The sequence below is a fragment of the Arctopsyche grandis genome, chromosome 10 (genome assembly GCF_051622035.1).
Source record: "Arctopsyche grandis isolate Sample6627 chromosome 10, ASM5162203v2, whole genome shotgun sequence".
Lineage (NCBI taxonomy): Eukaryota > Metazoa > Arthropoda > Insecta > Trichoptera > Hydropsychidae > Arctopsyche > Arctopsyche grandis.
In genome coordinates, this window is record NC_135364.1 from 13,656,873 (window position 1) to 13,675,862 (window position 18,990).

General features: G+C 36.9%; 4 protein-coding genes across 6 annotated transcripts; 2 read left to right on the forward strand and 2 right to left on the reverse strand.

Annotated features, from left to right (window-relative positions):
• The first annotated feature begins 1,752 nt into the window (after window positions 1-1,752).
• Window positions 1,753-3,297, forward strand: holn1 (CD2 antigen cytoplasmic tail-binding protein 2 homolog holn1). The gene is made up of 3 exons (XM_077439194.1): window positions 1,753-2,115; window positions 2,259-2,574; window positions 2,652-3,297. Exons 1-3 carry the CDS (start codon window positions 1,951-1,953, stop codon window positions 3,185-3,187), a joined length of 1,017 nt encoding a protein of 338 aa, XP_077295320.1. The 5' UTR covers window positions 1,753-1,950; the 3' UTR covers window positions 3,188-3,297.
• LOC143917619 (GPI ethanolamine phosphate transferase 1-like) lies at window positions 3,202-12,027 on the reverse strand. The gene is made up of 13 exons (XM_077439193.1): window positions 11,760-12,027; window positions 9,590-10,045; window positions 9,387-9,517; window positions 6,967-7,148; window positions 6,675-6,902; window positions 6,323-6,593; window positions 6,041-6,237; window positions 5,789-5,976; window positions 5,493-5,719; window positions 4,136-4,332; window positions 3,956-4,063; window positions 3,682-3,873; window positions 3,202-3,595 (listed from the first exon to the last, which is right to left on the reverse strand). Exons 1-13 carry the CDS (start codon window positions 11,978-11,980, stop codon window positions 3,350-3,352), a joined length of 2,844 nt encoding a protein of 947 aa, XP_077295319.1. The 5' UTR covers window positions 11,981-12,027; the 3' UTR covers window positions 3,202-3,349.
• LOC143917621 (uncharacterized) lies at window positions 10,254-12,142 on the reverse strand. Its single transcript, XM_077439197.1, has 3 exons — window positions 12,107-12,142; window positions 11,272-11,460; window positions 10,254-11,175 (listed from the first exon to the last, which is right to left on the reverse strand). The coding sequence occupies exons 2-3, from the start codon at window positions 11,296-11,298 to the stop codon at window positions 10,576-10,578; spliced, it is 627 nt and encodes a 208-aa protein (XP_077295323.1). The 5' UTR covers window positions 11,299-11,460; window positions 12,107-12,142; the 3' UTR covers window positions 10,254-10,575.
• Window positions 12,143-16,800: 4,658 nt separating this feature from the next.
• Window positions 16,801-18,644, forward strand: LOC143917623 (methyltransferase-like 26). 3 transcript variants are annotated; one of them, XM_077439202.1, is made up of 3 exons: window positions 16,801-16,984; window positions 17,316-17,393; window positions 17,603-18,634. In XM_077439202.1, the coding sequence occupies exons 2-3, from the start codon at window positions 17,362-17,364 to the stop codon at window positions 18,237-18,239; spliced, it is 669 nt and encodes a 222-aa protein (XP_077295328.1). In that variant the 5' UTR covers window positions 16,801-16,984; window positions 17,316-17,361; the 3' UTR covers window positions 18,240-18,634. The 3 variants fall into 3 exon arrangements, with proteins under 3 accessions (XP_077295328.1, XP_077295326.1, XP_077295327.1); XM_077439200.1 differs by having other exon boundaries at window positions 16,801-16,936; window positions 17,603-18,632; XM_077439201.1 differs by lacking the exon at window positions 17,316-17,393 and having other exon boundaries at window positions 16,811-16,936; window positions 17,603-18,644.
• The last annotated feature ends 346 nt before the right edge of the window (window positions 18,645-18,990 follow it).

Sequence of the window (18,990 nt, forward strand, 5' to 3'; positions counted from 1 at the left end):
AAAAAGCACGGTCTGTATCCATAGTCTAATAATAACAACAATTTCCACTAAAATGATAACCATCATTGGGATTAAGAATTAGTTTATTGACTTTGGATATTTATAATTTGTATACTAGTTTATCTAGTTGATGTAAAATATCGTTAACTAGCAATGATTGTATTTAGAATATTGGAGTTAAACTCAATAATATTTTGTTAGTGAACTCGCCGGATATGTGATTGTATCGTTTAACAACGGAAACTTTTCATTAAGCTTACGACGATGGTGTACATTCAGGGCCGGCGCATCATATTTTTATTGTATGCGCGGTTCAATTTTTGGCGCCTTTTCTAAAAAAAAATCCATTTTTAACAAAAAAAAAATATATATATTTAAAAGATAATTAATTAATAAACTTAACAAAATCGTACATTTATTTACCTTTTGCCAAATTTTTTTCGTTTGACTTTCATTTTAGCAAAATCCTGCCACAGAACATCGATGTTAAGGTATTGAACAATATTTCTCTCTACCCTAGCAACTGAAACTGCCAAAGTCAGAATCCTTCCTCTAGGCTGTTGTTAGACATTATATATCCACTTCATAACCACACATCGCGACAGTGCGAGCGATCGGACGTGTTTGTGCGCGCTCTTGGTTTATCACCATAGAAGTAGAATGCATAGAATCGCTCTCAGCCTCCAAAAATGTTGCCACAAAAACTCTGCGCGGCAGAGTTTGTTCATTGTTTGCTAAAATTCGTCTCTCTCTCTCATGTCTCTCTTCTGACTTTCCGTCTCTCTCTTCAATGGCTCGCTTTTAGACGGTACTTTTGCTAACAATGACCATTCTATGCATTCTACTTCTATGTTTATCACCGACGCTGGCAGTCTCTACCCTTCCAAACCACCACTAGAAACCTTGCAGTCGTGTCCCACGAGCATACAAAAAAATGACTGCAATTGCAGTCGTGTCCACCAAAGTGTTAATTGATCAATGGCTTTCTGAAAATCGGTATAAATTGCATGAACCTACTGATTGGCGTGATTTATAGAGATCGGCGCAGTACGGTGCTTTTCCAGGAAAGAGCGTAAACTACAAAGCTAGAGGTTCAAAAAAACGTTAAAAATAAGGGTTCACCATAGAAATGGACAATGGGGCGCAGGCTCGCGCCGGGCTATAATGATATATGTACCTACCAGTGGCGGCTCGTCTATATGGGCTGCGGGGCTGTAGCCATCCCAATATAGTACAAATGCCCAGTATAGACATACATACATGCTATTTTTGTCTGCATTTGATCACCGGTATTATACTACAGCCCGATTCATCTCTTCAGCCCCCCCTCTATGAATTCTCACGAGCCGCCACTGGTACCTACTGATACTATAATGTTTAACATCTCTTCGATATCGTGTATATCTATTAACGACTCGCAATTTCAAGCAAAACACGAAAAACAATTAACATTTTTAACATACTTTAATTTTATACACACTTTTAGAACCGCGAGTACGAGTTGAGTTTAAATATTTTTGTCTCGTTCTAACACACATATTCGGATAAACTGCTCACACTCGTATGCGAGGGTATTCGTTTACTGCGCCCATGACTCTTGCCCATCTTTTCAATTTTTAAAAATTCGATTCAGACACATTTGAAAACGTGAACCAGACCCGTTATATTGTAGTTCTGTATGTTTGCTTCTTTAAAATATGTAAATAAACAAATAATTGTAATTATGCAGACAAATTTACGAACTATGAATTAAATTTCTTCAATATAAATTAATTTAAAAGTGAATTGTTAAAGATTGACTGATCTTTGATTACTATTTTTTGAATTCATATTGATGAAAACGTGAATATAAAATAAAATTGGTATATGGCCGTTAATACCGTTAAGTTGAGGCAACTGTCAGCAGGTGTTGTGCTTGTGTGAGCCGGTTGGCCCTTTCCAACGTTTGTCATGTCGAAACGGCGTGCCCCGGGGTCTCCGCCCCCCGACAGCGCTCGGGCCCCCAAAAAGCACTCCTTAGATTCGGATGAAGAAGACAGTGGTGGAGAAGACATACCTGATCAGCAGGAACATATCGAAGGGCAGGAGGATTCAACTATTACGTTTGAGGGTGATGTAAGCTAAATATACACATCTTACCTATTGCGAATACTATACGCGTACCAAATAAACATAAAACTTCGTATTATTCCTTTATTTATACGAAATATTCAATCTGTCAATTGTTGATGTATTAAATAACGTAATTATGATTTTAGGTAGCAATCACACCATTCAATATGAAAGAGGAATTGGAAGAAGGGCACTTCGATACTCAAGGTCATTATCATTGGAAAAAAGAAAAAGAAATAAAAGATGGATGGCTAGATAACATTGATTGGGTGCAAGTTAAGGGTAGACCTGAGGATAAGTACAAAGTTCACAAAGATGACTCAATGAAAGGTTTGGGTGATGAAAGTAGCAGCGACACCGAATCTGAAGATGAAAAGTCATTTGATCTAATCGCTTCTTATAGAGAAATGATTTCGTTTATGCAAGAGAAAGAAACAGTACTCAAAGCTTTACAACGTCTAGGTAAGTTATATCTACGTATTTTTTAATACATTTTAAGGCAATAAAATTTTTAATGTTTTATTTTATATTTTGTATAGGGGCGAAAACGAAAATATCCAGTGCCGAGAGATGGAAGAGAAAAAAGGCTGGCATTGTTGATACAAGTGCAGAAAGTGTTACCAAGTTGACATCTGTCGCTAATGAAATTTTAACGAAAACTGGCAACATGGATATATATCAAGAAACGTATGAAAAAATCAAATCGATTTTAAATAAAGCCGATAAAAAATCGGCTGGAAATTGTTCATCGAAGAATGATTCTGAACTCGACATGTATGCAGATGATTTCGATTCCAAGGAAAAAGAAAAGATAACAGAAAACGACAAGGAAGAGTCTAAGGAAGAAGAAGTAGATGATAAGGAGGACGAAGCTGAAGCAAAGGCAGCGCAACTCATGTGGGAATTTAAATGGAGCCAAAGTGATGATGTCGAAGTCCACGGACCTCATAACACAGATCAGATGCAACAGTGGGTTAAAGAAGGCTACTTTAAAACCGGTGTATGGGTTCGGAAATGTGGCATTGAAGGACCTTTTTACACATCGAATAGAATAGATTTTGAATTATATTTGTAATGAAAGTCATTGATACTTTGTTGAAATTTTAATTATATGTATACTAATTATAAATAATATCAACTATACTTAAATAAAGAAAACTTAGTTATTTTCATAACTACAATTTTATTTTTTTTACGTTTAATCAACAAAAAAAAAGCGTATGTAGATAAAGTAAATCTATGCGCTTTTTGGACATTTCGCTTTATTTCGATCGATAAACTTCCACAGTGATGTTCCTGTAAGTAGCTGTCCAAATCCATACAAAATAGATAAGAAGAAAACAGTCGTTTCCATAATGACATAGTGTGATATGGATGTTCCGATATCCAGCCAGCTTCCTTTATTAGTTATCATGTGCAAAAACTGAAGTCCCATCAGGTCGGAGTAAATCAATACTATTAAGAATAAATTGCCAGTAGGAGCCTTTAAAAAATAAAATTTTCATTAAAACTCTGTCAGGCGATGAGTATATCTACTTAATTAAAACAATACGCAAAAGATAAACATACTTTTACAACTAGATTGACAGCGTAAAAAGTGCATGTGACGCAAAGGAACGGTATCAAAGTTTTACACAGTATAAGAGCAGTCATCGTAAATGGAGAGAACTGCGCTACGAAACATCTGACCCAATTGGGATCGAATGAATTCACAGAAGCAATATTTCCAGTACCAAAAAATGCTAAAATAATGTACAAAAGCTGAAATTTGCAATGAAAGAAAATATAATCATCGTATATGTATGTATTCTGCTATGATGAAATGAAATTCGCAAAAGGATACGAATATGAAGGATCGTCTAAAGTCATCAGCGTCGAGTTTTCGGTCAATGGGGGTCAATTTGTTGACATTCGTAGCTTGAATTGCGTTGCCGAATTTGAATTGCGATAGCTGAAAAGCGGAAAAATATATAATAGCATGTTTGTAGAACGTATCTTATAGTTTTTTTAATCAATCAATTACCTTTATATCTTTTTGAGTGTTTTGTATAAAGTGTTCGATCGTAAGCCAGCATAGTAGATTTGCAGATAAAATGAGCAGAAAAAATCCTTCGTGGCTGACAGATAGTAAAATAAAGAATACGGCTAGACTCATATTGATCGAGTGCAACCTAGATATTAGCAAACGCGATGAAAACATCGGCACGATAAAACACGCAACTGAAAAAGAATTTATATGTACATATGTATGTGTATATCTGCTTATTATACATCATCAGCCCTTCAATTTTCCATTCCCGTCATCTTATGCATCTTTCATCTATTAAATATGTATCACCGGTTTACTTCTCTTAAGAAATCAAGCTTCTATTTCTAAAGTACATATGTTAAAGTTGAAGTGTATCTTCCAGTTGCAATACATTCTATCTAACCTGGTATAAACTACCGTTAGAATTGAGGTGTATTTTCAGTTGTAATATATTTTAACTAGTTGGAATATATTCCGTCTAACCTACGTGTTGATTCAAATGGCGAATTACATTCCAACTGGCCAAAATATATTACAACTGAAATACAGTTCAACTATAAGTTGATACCAGGTAAGATAGAGGTTGGGTTTTTGTGACACATCTCTCAACTAGTAAATTGAGTTGGAAAGTCACATTCTTGGAGTTATCATAATACGGTACTAATTATATTTATTCGTAGTATCTAGCAAATATTGACGCATTATTGAATTCCAAAGCATTCGGTAAAAAAAACCGAGGTATCAAAACTCAACTGTTATATTACAACTGGCGCAAATTGTTGAAAGTGTATTTACGCTTGTAGATATATGTACATATAATTTAATAGTTGAATTGTATTCGAATATGAATGACCTTAAAACGCCAGTAGGAATATATCACAACTGAAAATACACTTTGACTGTAACATATATATTATAGTTCAAAACAATATTTATTGTTTTTTAAGATCTGCTTATACTAGCACAGCACAGACCGGCAACTGCACACAAACAGCACTACGTGTGTATGTGGCGTATACGTAAGAGCAGTACGATCTATTCATGTTATACAGCAGTACATGTCACGGAAACGTATCAAGCAAAACCAGATTTGACGTCATAGTATATTTTTAATACATATTGAAAATATTGATACACGCAAGCAACATTGCTCCGTATCGTTGCACTCTGTAATGTATATGTGAGTCGATTTTGCCTTGCGCTCGGCCTAAACAAGTCTGAACGTGGCAAAACGTGCGCTGCTTAATAGTCTGAATAGGAGTAGTCTTTTCTGTTCTCTTCTGTTGACGTGTAGTGCTGGATAATATAAATAGACCTTTAATCGTCTTTGAAAAATATAGATTAAACTTACTAGTTAGCATCCACGAAATACATTGAGACACCAATGGAAGACCTCCTTTAGCCATAAAGTAGTATCCGACAAAATATTTGTTTTGAATTGCTGTTATCATCATCACCAATGGTATAATCATCACACCGTTTTCTCTCTTACTCTCCTTTCCACTCCTCATCATCGGTAAAGAATGAAGATAGAGGAATATGAATGATGATATGAGCCAAGTCAATGCAGATGCACCACTAAACAACAAATTTACATATATTTTAATGTATTTTTATCTGATTATATATTTAAAGTTTTTTACGTACACAAGATGTTTATCGTCTTGTTTGCCGATGACGGGAAGGAATGAAAACCCAGCTAGTAAAATGCAAGTGATAACCCATACGATATGTAGTAATATTGGTATTTTGTTCCTATACGAACTGTGCATCGGAAATATAGCCAGTGCTGTGAGGCCAATACTCAAATAGCCACGATAGAAAAACGACAATATCTAAAATGATCGAAAAGTTAGAAATAAACCTAAAATATTACTTGATCAATCGAGCAATGCTTACTAGAATAACGATGCCGATTAAATATACACCAATCATGGATAACAATGTGAGCAAGCTGATGAATGTGGAAGAAGATTGAAAATTTTCATTCAGTTTGCTGAAATATTCATACCACGACTTCCAAGATAATGCAACTTTCCACCAATGAAATATCGGCAGCGAGAAATAGACATAATACTGAATTGGCAGTTGTTGAACTGTGGAAGATAATAAGAAATTAAACGACGATAATATATGTATATGTATGTAAGATGTGAAAAATAAGCAACTTGAATGTATTACCATATATTAAGAAGATTGTTAGAACTAAAATTGCTCCGAATACCGAATTTATCATTGCATTAATGTTGAAGGACGTTCTGTAATAGCGACTTTTGTCAATGTGACGACGTTTTTCATTTATTTGCATGCCTTGGAGCAATACGGTAAGGAGCCAAAAGATCCATCCGAGAAAATTTGCTGTCATACATTTCAAAAGTATGTCTTGGTAATAGTTTTGATAGTATTCCGAGCCCGCCAAACAAAGTTGAATCACATTTTTAATTTCGATTATCTGCAATTGTGAAAGAAATTTTAATTACATAACAGTAGATTGTCATTATTCTACATTATATATGGCTATATTTCTGATTACCGCATCTTCAAATCGCCCCGAGTCGAACTTCTGTTCAATTCGACGGGATCGTTCTAGGATATCGTCATTGGTTAAGGATTCGAACGGTTTATAGATCAACGCTATGGCACCGTTTTCTACAAGCTGCTTCTTTAAATGAAACTGTGTCAACATTTGTCTCATGTTCTTGTGATAAAAACTCACTTTGTCTTTGAATGGAACGTTGATATATTCATCGGGCAGTATTCCCTACAAAATAACCAACATTAACATCTGTGTAAATGTTCTTTATTATTGTATGAAAATTATTTACCACAGAATCGACAGGAATGTCTATTCCAATCAATGTTGCGATTAAAGGACATATGTCTGCTTGACTTAAATCGTTTTGCACCGGTTGTGGATCTATTGTGCTGAATATAGGAGGGGGGATTCCGGCACCCCAAGCTATGATCGGTGTTTCAGTTTCATGATTGCTACCGGCACCATGAGAGCCTTTAATACAATTGTTAATCATATTAAAATGTATAATAATATTCAGTGGCGGCTCGCCTATATGGGCTGCGGGGCTACTACAGCCCTCCCAGTGTAGTACAAATGCATGCTATTTTTGCCGTCCATATGGGCTGCAGACCTCCCAGTATAGTACATATGCATGATATTTTTGTCTGAATTTGATCACCGGTTAATCTCTGCAGCCCCCCCACTATGAATTCTCACGAGCCGCCACTGATAATATTACATTTCATACATACATTCTTAGTTGGACACTCTTATATTCTTTTGAAATACAGATTGACCACGAGGAGCATTGTCATTTTTGATGGCTTGGTACTCTTGGAAGGGAGAGTCGTGGAGTGGTGGCGATATATCCATTCACCTCATAATGGGTCGCCATTTTGTATTCAGTAGCAATGGAACAGTGGTCTATGAAATGGCGAACCACGCGTAACATAATGAAGAAAAAATCACCAGGCGCTACACGAAGATGGCCAGGATTTAAAATTCAAGATTCAGGGAATACGGACGTCATCTACTGACGTGATTTTTGCTAGATAACGTAAATAGGATTTTTATATATATTTATACCAGGAAGGCCTAATAGGTAAACCCAATTGCAAACATGGAAAAAATTCGATATACAACAAAATTTATATAAAAATCAACCAATTCGAATTTGAAAGAAACAGGATAGGTTGCCAATTTGGTGGAAATGTTTTAACAATGAAATTCTGATGGGAAAAGATCAGTGGCGGCTCGTCCAAGTGGGCTGTAGGGCTGCAGCCTTCCAGTATAGTAAATATGCATGATATTTTTTTCGTCTATAAGGACTGCGGGCTGCAAACCATATATGTATATAGTACATAAGCATGCTATTTTTTTTTGCATTTGGTCACCGGTATGGTCAACGAGCTACTACAGCTCTTCCACTGGAAATGATCGACCTGGACATAATAACTTCAGACCTTATGACTAACTAAAAAAAAAGATCCTATACGTATATTTTTAATATAAGAAAAGTCTATCAGAACCATTAGAAAAACTCTTATTATTGATTTCCGACATGGGGCCCCCTCGAGTAGTCCGGGCCCTGGAACTTTATCCCAGCTCCCCCCCTCCCCCCTCTCATTGGCCCTTTTCATATATCCAAGATCTGGCCAGCAACACTGGGCCAGGGAATGAACCCATGACCCCTATGTTGATATCTTCTCAAACACGTTATTTTTTTTGAAAATTTGATTGGCTTTTTCAAAAATGACAATGCTAGTCGTCGTCACTCTGTATTATACTTCATTTTAATGACTTGTAAAGCAGCCCCTGAGAGCGATTTTTTTACAAGGCTTTTATATTTTTTTTTATTTTACCGTTGCCTATTAACACTTTGTAATATATTGTCAAGTCTGGATGTTGAGGTATAATATACATACATACAGACATATGTAAATATAATATATATGTTTTATTCTTAATATATATTTTATATCTTAATTATCAAATAGATGATGAACGACTGCATCACTAGACACACAGTTGAAGATTTGACTTAAAAGGACAATGGATCAGAAGAGGAAAGCATAGCTGGTGTAGAAATATTAAAATATAAAATTCTCATATTCGTCTGTTCCATTGAAGACAAAAACAAATTATGCAGATAATCTAAAGTAATCAAATTTCTTAAAATAGGCGGTACTTATTGGTTGTACGGACATATCAGAGTATTGATTATAAACACTTAACCAACAAAAACAAGACAGTTACAAGAATGGCCTCTAGGTGTCGCAAACAGTTTTAGTAAAGTGACACTACATAACCAGTGATTGACGTTACATCTAACAATATCGAAAACGAATTTTCAAATATTTTTTTTATACATACCTACATATTACATGTCTATGAATTTCACATACATATGTTCTGGTGGAGGTCAGTAGTCTTATTGCAAAGAAAATCTCTTCAAATGGATCTTATTTTTCTATTATATGCTGCCACATAAACTCTGCAAAATAATTTTCCATGTGTTTCCATGTACCACGATGTTTTATTATAATTATACTGTCACTTTACTAAGCCTGTTTGCGACACCTAGAGGTAATTCTTGTAACTGACGTGTATTTTTTGTATACGTATATGTGTATACTCGATGCTCGAATGCGCCCGTATAACCATTAAGTATAAAATAAGCATATACATATAATGAATCTGCGAACAGTTTGAATCATTTCTGTGACATACCCCAATCAGTCATGCCATGATCAGATGTGAAAACGTAAGCAGTCTTATTATCGTGCTCGAAGAATTCCTCAATAACATTTTCCATCTCAGCTATTCCGCTATTTACCGTCTTGATATTATCTTTGTAAAGCCTACAAGGAATTGAATACCTCAATTATAATGTTTCAAAACTTAATACTAGATAAAATCGAAGCAGCACTAACTTTGAATGGGGTTTATGTGTGTGACCGGCTGTGTCTAATCCTAATAAATGCAGAAAGAATATGATCTTATCCTCCTTCAGTTGAGACATCAGCTTGGTATTGTGTCTGGCGTCAGACAAAAACTTATCAACGTGTTCGAATACCCACAGGTCTAATTTACTGGTGGAAACCTTTCCAGAGAAGTCTTCCTCTTCGTGACTATACGAGTGAGTATATACGTGATCGCCGCTAGCTCCCTTTGCGAACATCGGCAGAATGTCGGGGCTGCCCCAAGACCAGGTGTAGCGACTTTGATTGAATACCGAGTCAAATTCTACGGGATTCTCCTTCCATCCTCTGGTAATAGCCGACGGATCCTCATAGAAACCTGCTATAATTGCTACATGCCCTGGTCTCGATTCAGTAGGAATGCGGGTGTGAGATATACCCCAAGTACCTCGATTGTTAATGATAGATCTGGAATTTTACAACAGGTGATCAGTTCAAATGGAAATTTATACACGAATGCAATTATCAAATGTATTTTATTGGATGGAAAAATGTTTCTTCAAAAGAAATTGAATAGGATTTTAAAATTTCCATTTTACTAGACCACCTAGCGTAATCAAATGAGTGCAAATAAAAAAGGAAGTGAAAATTGAAAAAAAATAAAATGCATGTTATTAAACTTAATTAAATCAGTTTATTGGACGTAACTTAAATTTTAAACATATATGTTTGTATTATTGTAAAAATTATAATTTAACTTTTTTTTTAATTTTAAGTATTTTTTTTTTTAATATCATAGTAATAGACAGATCTTAAAAATATCTTTAACTTAAAATAATCAGATTTGTGCAAACAATTTTGAAAAGAAAATATACATATTTTCTGAAATAGCTTTATATAATATTACTACTAATAAGTCTTATCTTATTCTATAAATCATTTGCAAAAATTTCTTAAGTCTAATGTAATTTTTTTTAATGGCAAAAATAATGATCAATTTATTGACTGACTGAGATATTTTCATTGGATCGAACAAGTTCACTTGTTAGAGCTGCAGCCTTCTGGCTCAGACGTAGCTCTTGATTGTAGCTCATCTTGTTCAGACGTTCCCTTCTCTGCTCTGCAGATTCTTTGAACTGCCGTTTCTGTTGATACTCCCTGAGACGAGCCAGTCGAATACGTCTCTGCTCCTCGGTTTCGTTCATCAGTCTCCGTTTTTGATTAATACGCATTTGGCTCAATCGGTGCTGGCGCTGTTCCTCCGTTTCGTTGCTCAGGCGTCTTCTCTGGTTAATTCTCAACCGCTCCAAACGCCGCTTGCGTTGCTCTTCCGTTTCGTTCAACAACCGTTGTTTCTGGTATAGGCTTAGTTTCTTTAAGCTCTGAGCACTTTTAGTCCCTGGGCCGTTTTTTCTTCTCCTCCTGTTCGTTTTGTCGTGTTGTTCGAGGATTGCGCCCGTTGAAAAATCTATGATTCTTGCTTGCGACGTGTGAGACAAATCGAGAAGGGTGGGTTTCCTGTCAAACTTGTCATGTTCCGTATCATCGTTTTCGTCGTTCATTATGCCTAAATATTTCAGAAACTCCATTTGACCAAGCTATTGACGTAGGAAATCATAAGTATTTTATTAAAATAAAAAATATCCATTCACTTAAATCGGGAATAAATAATAAATTAAAATATAGATACTCACAAAAGTCGGATCATTATATGATATCATAATAACTAATTTAAAAATAACAACTAATCAAATAAAATGTTTAGGTTTCATGTTGAATGGTTTAAATTATACTGTAATACACTTGATACACTTTCACTGAAATTTATTATTATCACTATTTTCTTGTTTATACAATGTTATCGAATGTTATGCTAAAGTTCACTAAGGAAAATTTATAGAAATTTTGAAATTAATCTCGAGTTCTGATTTAGTTATATGTAAATTTACTATAAGAAATTTCATTAAGTAACGAGAAGCACGCAAGGAAATCGAACAGATTAGGAAGTTAGTCACATGATGGTTTTGTTTAGAGACACGACAAGTCGATTTAACGAAGGGCAGAAAAAAAGAACAAAGAAAAGCTGTGGAATACAACAAATGATATGATAAAAAATAATAAGAATAGTAAAATATTAGGCGAGGAGGAGATCGGGGAGGGGTGAGGATATGCCGAAGCTTACTTGAGGTGGGGCATCTCGTTACTCTGAATGAGGGTCTCGGCTCGGAGGCCGTCAGCCAAGAAAAGTACGAGGCGGCGGGCGGGGGCGCTCGGCTCGGCGAGCACCTCTACGAAGCCGGAAGCGGAAGCGGAAGCGGAAACGGAAACGGAGTTAGAGCCACTGCCACTGCCGCCGCCCACGACCGGCGAGCGGAAGTAGATGTCGAAAGCGGCGGCTAGCATGAGCGCGTGCAAGAGGCAGCCCCACGCCACCAGCCTGGCGCCCCCACCGCCGCCCCCGCCCCCGCCCCCGCCCCCCGCCGCGCCACTGGGCTCTTTGCCCCTGCGTCCCCATCCGCGCAACATCACCCTTTAGCATTCGCCAACGCGTCCCCCGACTGTCACGGACAATCGATACACTATTGACAGAAGGCAGACAGACGGCACGGCCCTAGCAACTACATCTACGACCTCAATCCATCTCAGACACGCCTTTATTAGTAGTTTATACATACATAGATCTGAATATTATTAATATGTCAACGATTAAATACGTAACAACACAATTGTAGGCGGGGTAGGTATGTTGTTGACCGTATCCCAGCCTAACGAAACACTGTTGTGCTTGTTTTAACCCTTTGACTGCTACAACAACGATAAATCGTTGTTTTGAAATCGGCGAAGATTGCTACGACGATCGTTGTTGACGTCATTAATTGTCGTATTTCAATACTTTCTTTGAGCCACCAGCGCATCAGTGGCACGAAACATTTTTTTTATATACGTATTTATATTTATTTTTCAATCAAGCTTTATAAATATTTATCAATTTTTTAAATAAAAGCTCTTCAATTTCGGGTTCATCATCAAAGTAAATTTCGGGTTCGTTGTCAATGTCATATAAGGAGTTATTACTTGGGAATTGATTATTATCGATAAATTCATTTTCAGAATCAGTAGAGCTGCTGATTTGTCGAGTTCCTCGGCGAGGAGCTATTATTTCGCTTTCATCACTTTCACTGTCCGATATCATTTTGCAGAGTTAAAATAAATGGCAAAAAACAATAGAAATCCGCTTTCAATTATATAGGTCACGAGACGTCACGAATTCATGCAATCAATCAAATGCAACTGAAATGCATACAAAATGTTTATGATACATGTTGAAAAATTATTTGATTATTAGAAACTTCGCATCCTTGTGTGTCTTGCTCACACGTACACAATTAAAACCAAGAAAGAAAGAGAGAGAGACCGCTACCTGTTTCGAATATATCGCATGTTGTAAGGATACATCGATATCTAAAAATAGATTATTGAAAAGAATAAAGCCTCGGAAAACAATCGTCAAAACTTATTTAGTGTTGTAATGAACGATATTACGCGCGTCTTTATGCAGAGGGCGTGATATATCGTTATTCTTCCAAAGAGTCAAGTTAGGTGGAAACGTGGACTAACCTTGGGGTAGTTGTATTAATGTATATAGTCTGGGAGGTTCCTGACTGCAAGTCGTGTGCGTTGATAACAGCTTCTCCAGAAGCTGGCCCTGTGGTTTCGTCACAGCAGCGGGAGGGGGAGGCAGGAGACAAACTCCGTACTGCCTCGTGTGGACACAAGATGGCGATCTCTGGGCGTCTCTGAAGGCGCTCGGCGGAGATGCTGGAGATGGAGAGGTCCGTCCCGCTTGGAGGCTGGCGAAGAAGAGACCACGTCTCGATCCTTCTCGAGACGGGTAGTGTGTTTCGCGCGGTAAAGTAGTTGGTGCCAACCTAAAGGTTACCACCGCTACCAACTTAAGGGACACTTGGGAGAACGTCGCGTTACAGTGTATATATGTAGGTATCTCTTTCGCACGCACGCATGTAAAAGCAAGACAGAAAGAGAGAGCACGAGTCCACGACTGCTTCTTAAAAATGTATATAAAGTATTATAAAAATTACGAGGCGAAGTAAGTATGTAAAAAAAAATATTATATTTATTTTTTTTCAAAATAATTACAAATGTTAGCATTTTTCGCTTGGACGTTGAAAAACCTCGTAGCAGCCAAAGGGTTAATAAAGTTTTATTGTTTGCCTAATTATTGTACAAAGGTATTATATTTGGGCAAAAGTATGTCGTTCAGCGGTCTCTGGATATGGTAGAGTGTCACTGGCTCGGCATTCGGCTATGTTCAGAAGGTCTCTGGATGCGGCAGTGTGTTGCTGGCTCGTCGTTCGGCTATGTTCAGAAGGTCTCTGTATGCGGCAGTGTGTTGCTGGCTCGGCGTTCGGCTATGTTCAGAAGGTCTCTGGTCTGCTGCTGTATGTCGACGCTTGCTGCTGTGGGTCGACTGGCGTTGTTTGGGTTGTACCTCCTTTTATAGTGTTTCTGGTTGCTGGCTGTTATTGATGCGCATGCGAGGAATGTGTTTTTGTCGATGGGGTAGAATTTTCTGGAACGATTGGCACCGTTCCGCTCGATGTAGTTTAATGGCTGCAGGTGTGCTTCGACTGGTTTGTTTCCACTCGAGTGGTAGGGGTGGAGCTTTCTCGATGGTTTTAGGCACCTTTCCGCTTGAGTTTAGTTTAATGGCTGCAGGTGTGCTTCGACTGGTTTTGGGAATGTATTCTGCGTCGCAGTAAATGTTTTGATGAATGTGACGAGATTCCCACACAATTATTAAAAACCAAATTGTTATTTATAGAAGGAACGCTACAAATATTCCCAACTTAAATACAAATTTAAAAGTCCTCTCCCACCATTCTCATCGATTTTAAAGCACTTAATCCTTTGCCTCTTATCTAATATTTTGAACGTTTGTTGGTAAACGGATTATTTCGCACATTGCGATCGCGCACATGAAAATCGTTGCCACGAAAATCGTGAATACGGATTATCTGACACTCGAGTTCTCGTTAGTATGATTATTACAGATTTCAAAGTCAACTGCACCGTTAACACTAGCGATATCTACACCGATATGTACGAAATTTTCCATATCCAGTTCCCATATTGCAACCACAGAACAAGAACGCTCGACAGGAAAAGCGGGGCTAGATGTTGGTTGCCATTATGCCGGTGCCAGACATGAGTTCAAAGAAGTGATCACTTCTTTGAAGACTTTGCTCACATATTGTTGTATCTGCCAGATATGTGTTCAAAGATTTGGTCAACTAGGCTCGCGCAACTGGGCTTCGCGCAGTGTGGCAGGCACACAAACATTTGGACTTTTATCCCTTTGATGTGTGCTAAAAAACCGACATGGAACCGCAAAGCGCACTTAAGTGATCAAATATGTGACAATAGTATCAAATGCCCGTGCCACACATGTGAACACTTATTTGATCACATCTTTGAACACATGTCTGGCGCCGGCATAATGGTAACCAACATCTAGCCCCGCTTTTCCTGTCGATCTTTCTCACTTTTACCCTTAATCCTTTGCCTCTTATCTAATGTTTTGAACGTTTGTTGGTAATCGGATTATTTCGCACATTGAGATCGCGCACATGAAAATCGTTGCCACGAAAATCGTGAATACGGATTATCTGACACTTGAGTTCTCGTTAGTATGATTATTACAGATTTCAAAGTCAATGGCTACGTCCACACTACCGATATCTACATCCGATATTTACAAATTTTTCCATAACCAGTTCCTAAATAGCAACCACAGGTTGCAATATGGGAACTGGATATGGAAAATTCGAAAATATCGGGTGTAGATATCGGTAGTGTGGACGTAGCCAATCATCTTTAAAATTTTATTGGTCCACACTACTGTCCATATCCAGAGCATTGTGTATTTGAAAACCAGGTAAATGCACAATAAACTTCATCGAGGAGCAACGCGCTATCATTAAAAATCAGATTTAGCAGAATTGTTTTCGTATCATTTTGGGATAAAATTTAAAAATTTTGATCTCTGGGATCTAAACTATTGTAAGACAGGGAAGGTATGTTGACCGTATCCCGGTCTAACGTTCGTTGAGGGGGTCACCAGTGTAAGATCGCCAATTTAGTAGTCGGCGGTCACCAGTGTAAGACAGGGAAGGTATGTTGACTGTATCCCGGTCTAACGAAACACGTGTTGTGTAGTTTGAAAGAGGATATTTATTTTCGTTCAATTTGGTACAATGGTTATTGTATGTACGAAGAGGTTTCTTCGGAGAAGTGATCTGTATGAACTCCAGAGGCTCACTCTGCCAGTGGAGGTTGCTGCGTTGGTTTATATATGGAAGTATCTAAGCGTGGCGTGTGCAAAAGATCTCTTTGTTCTCCAGGGCACGTGTTCTCAGGACGAGAGTTTTATAGCTTTGGGGTCAAAGCCAGGACGATGTCCGTAAGAGAATGGGGTCATACGCTTCCTTTGTTTCCAAGACACGTGTATACGAAGCACGTGTCGACCTATTTTCGAGGCGCGTGTTTTATAGGTTCAAGCGCCACAAATGAATGCTTTTTCTTTGTTTCCACGAACACGTGTAAATGATTGCCACGAGTAAACGATTTTCAGGATATGTGTCGCAGTGGCCTGGTGAGATCATTGTTTGTTATACTATATGCCTACACTATAATTATTATTATGGAACTCAAAGAAGGATGAAACGTTGTATGCTTGGCATAACGAGGAAAGACAGGAAATGGAATACGTGGATATAGTGGATAGAGTGAAGAGATTGAAATGACAATGGGCGGGTCATGTGGCTAGAAGAATGGACAAAAGAAGTGCTGGAATGGTACCTGAGAAAATGCAAAAGGGTAAAAAGAAGACCGCGGGGAAGATGGGTAGACAAAATTAGGAAAATGTTTGGGGTGAGATGGATGAAGTTGCGCAAAATAGAAACGAGTGGTAGCGTATTGGAAAGGTCTTCATCTAGCAGTGGATGGCGTATGACTTTAGGTGATGATGATATTTTTAATTATGATTCAAATAATGGGAAAGCACAAAAAAAATAGCCCCAATTATGATACCATCGGAAATCAAGAATTTTAATTCCAAACTAAGTTCTATGATGCCTGGTAAACATAATAAGTGAGTCGGATACGAATTGAAGAGCAATAAACGAATACCCAATTACAAACCTATTTATATTTAGATCTGTCAAGATGAAGTCTTACGTTGGCAGCAGTGATCATGGGTCTGACTGCTAGTGGACCAGTTCTTCGATCTTTGCAAATGTCGAGTACGTGTTCTCGCGGTACAGGACCCGGCTCGCCCACGTATTATTTTCTCTAGACTTATTAGCTAGTTTTAGACTTTAAATAACGGTACGCGTAAATCAAAATAGTTCTCATAAATTAGTGTCCATTCCATTAAAACCACACAATTACCACAACATAGATTTAATCACAATAAAAATTTGATGAGAATGAACACTTTTGAAAATATTACTATATTCTTCTATTTATTCTAAGTATTCTGTGCATGAAATGAATTCATATTTGACTGAGTAGAAATAATCGGCATACATACGAAGAAAATGGTTCTATAATTTGAGTTTGTATTGTTATGGTTTTGGCACTAGTTTTTTGAATCGAAAATATCGTTTATGAAAATAAAATTAGTCAAAATTGTGAGACTTTCATCTTTTCGATATAGTTTTAAAGCAGCAATTCTTACCAGAAATTGTTCTGAAGGGTCAGTGATGGCGCAAAGCTTTCCAGGAAACGCTCCAAGGTATTATTTATTACCTTTCGCCTCACTTATTTGTGTTATTGTCCTAAAACTTGTGTTATGAATGTGCTGTTTTTCAAATGAGATCACATGTGTTTTATCAATCCAAACTAATATTTATCAGTTAGGTCATCTTTCAGCAATAACAATCCTAGCTTGATAAGTGAATCATTTTATTTTTATAATAAAAATACGCTTGTTTGTGTTTTCAGTTACAAAGATGAAAAGTTGATATATCCAGCAGCTACCAGGAACAAAGAACCTATTTTGCAGACTCTTCGAAAGGTTCTGCCGAGTTATTTTACATCATTTAAAAATGTGAACTTCTTGGAAATATCGTCCGGATCGGGTCAACATATTGCACACATCGCTCCTCATTTTCCGGACATGACGTTTCAGCCGTCCGAGTATGCCGAAGATACTTTAGGAAGTATTAGCATCTACGCCAACGAATGTCCAACGAAAAACATTAAAAAACCCATTTTGATCAACATAGTCGATGATTTGAGCACGTACGGATTTCAACCTGAACATGTCGATATCATGTTTTGTTCAAATATGATTCACGTGACTCCCATCATATGCACGTCGAGATTGCTCGAAAATGCTGGACGTTATTTAAAGTCGAATGGATTGTTGATTACTTACGGCCCGTATGCAGTCGATGGTGTTATCACTCCGGAAAGTAATGTTAATTTTAATAATTCGCTCAAAGCACAAAATCCACTGTGGGGTATTAGGTGTATTAACGAAATGAAAGATATAGCAGGTCTAAATGGCTTAGTGCTGCAGCAAATCCATGATATGCCTTCGAATAATAAGTGTCTAGTATGGCAGAAGTCGGCTTAAAATGCAAAATGCTCGATATTTTGATTTATTTTTTTAATGAAATTTTTCTATGATGGTCACCGTAGAAGTAAAGTTCAATTATAATATAAGTGTAAATGTAAAAACCTTTAAAAAGAAATGTACATTTGTAGTCTGAAAATGTTTTTTATCCAGATTTGAGAATGTAAAAGCAACAAATTATGATTATGAATAACTAAATAAAAAAGAAGCCATTCAAAGGCAGGGACAATAACTTTGCATTTATTATTTCGCTTAATTGTTGGTTTTCGCCGCATTTATTTTGAAATTTTCATTAAATTTTGATGATTTTGACGCCCCTCCCCCCTCCCACTGCTCTGGTAATGGTGTATGCATTTATAAATATGTAATATGTTAATAGAAATAAAATGAATGAAAAAATAAGTCTGATTTATTAATAATTTTAATCAGCCATATAAGTGAATAACAAAAAAATTATATAGCGTAAGATCTAACTTAAAAATATTTTTGAATTTACAATATGATGGGATTTTTGTACTAAAGTTCGAGTAAATTTTTTCGGAATGTCTAATTAATTCATAAATAAATATATAATTATATTTTTTTCGTATATCAAGGAAATAATTCGAATGTGCGTAATTCAAACTGTTTTTTACTGCAATAAATTGTAATATTCCACTTTTCCAAGGGTTATCGTATATTATAATGCCTTTGAAGTGGACGGATATATTAAAATTATAATTGAAATAACAAATATCAAAACTTATAAAAT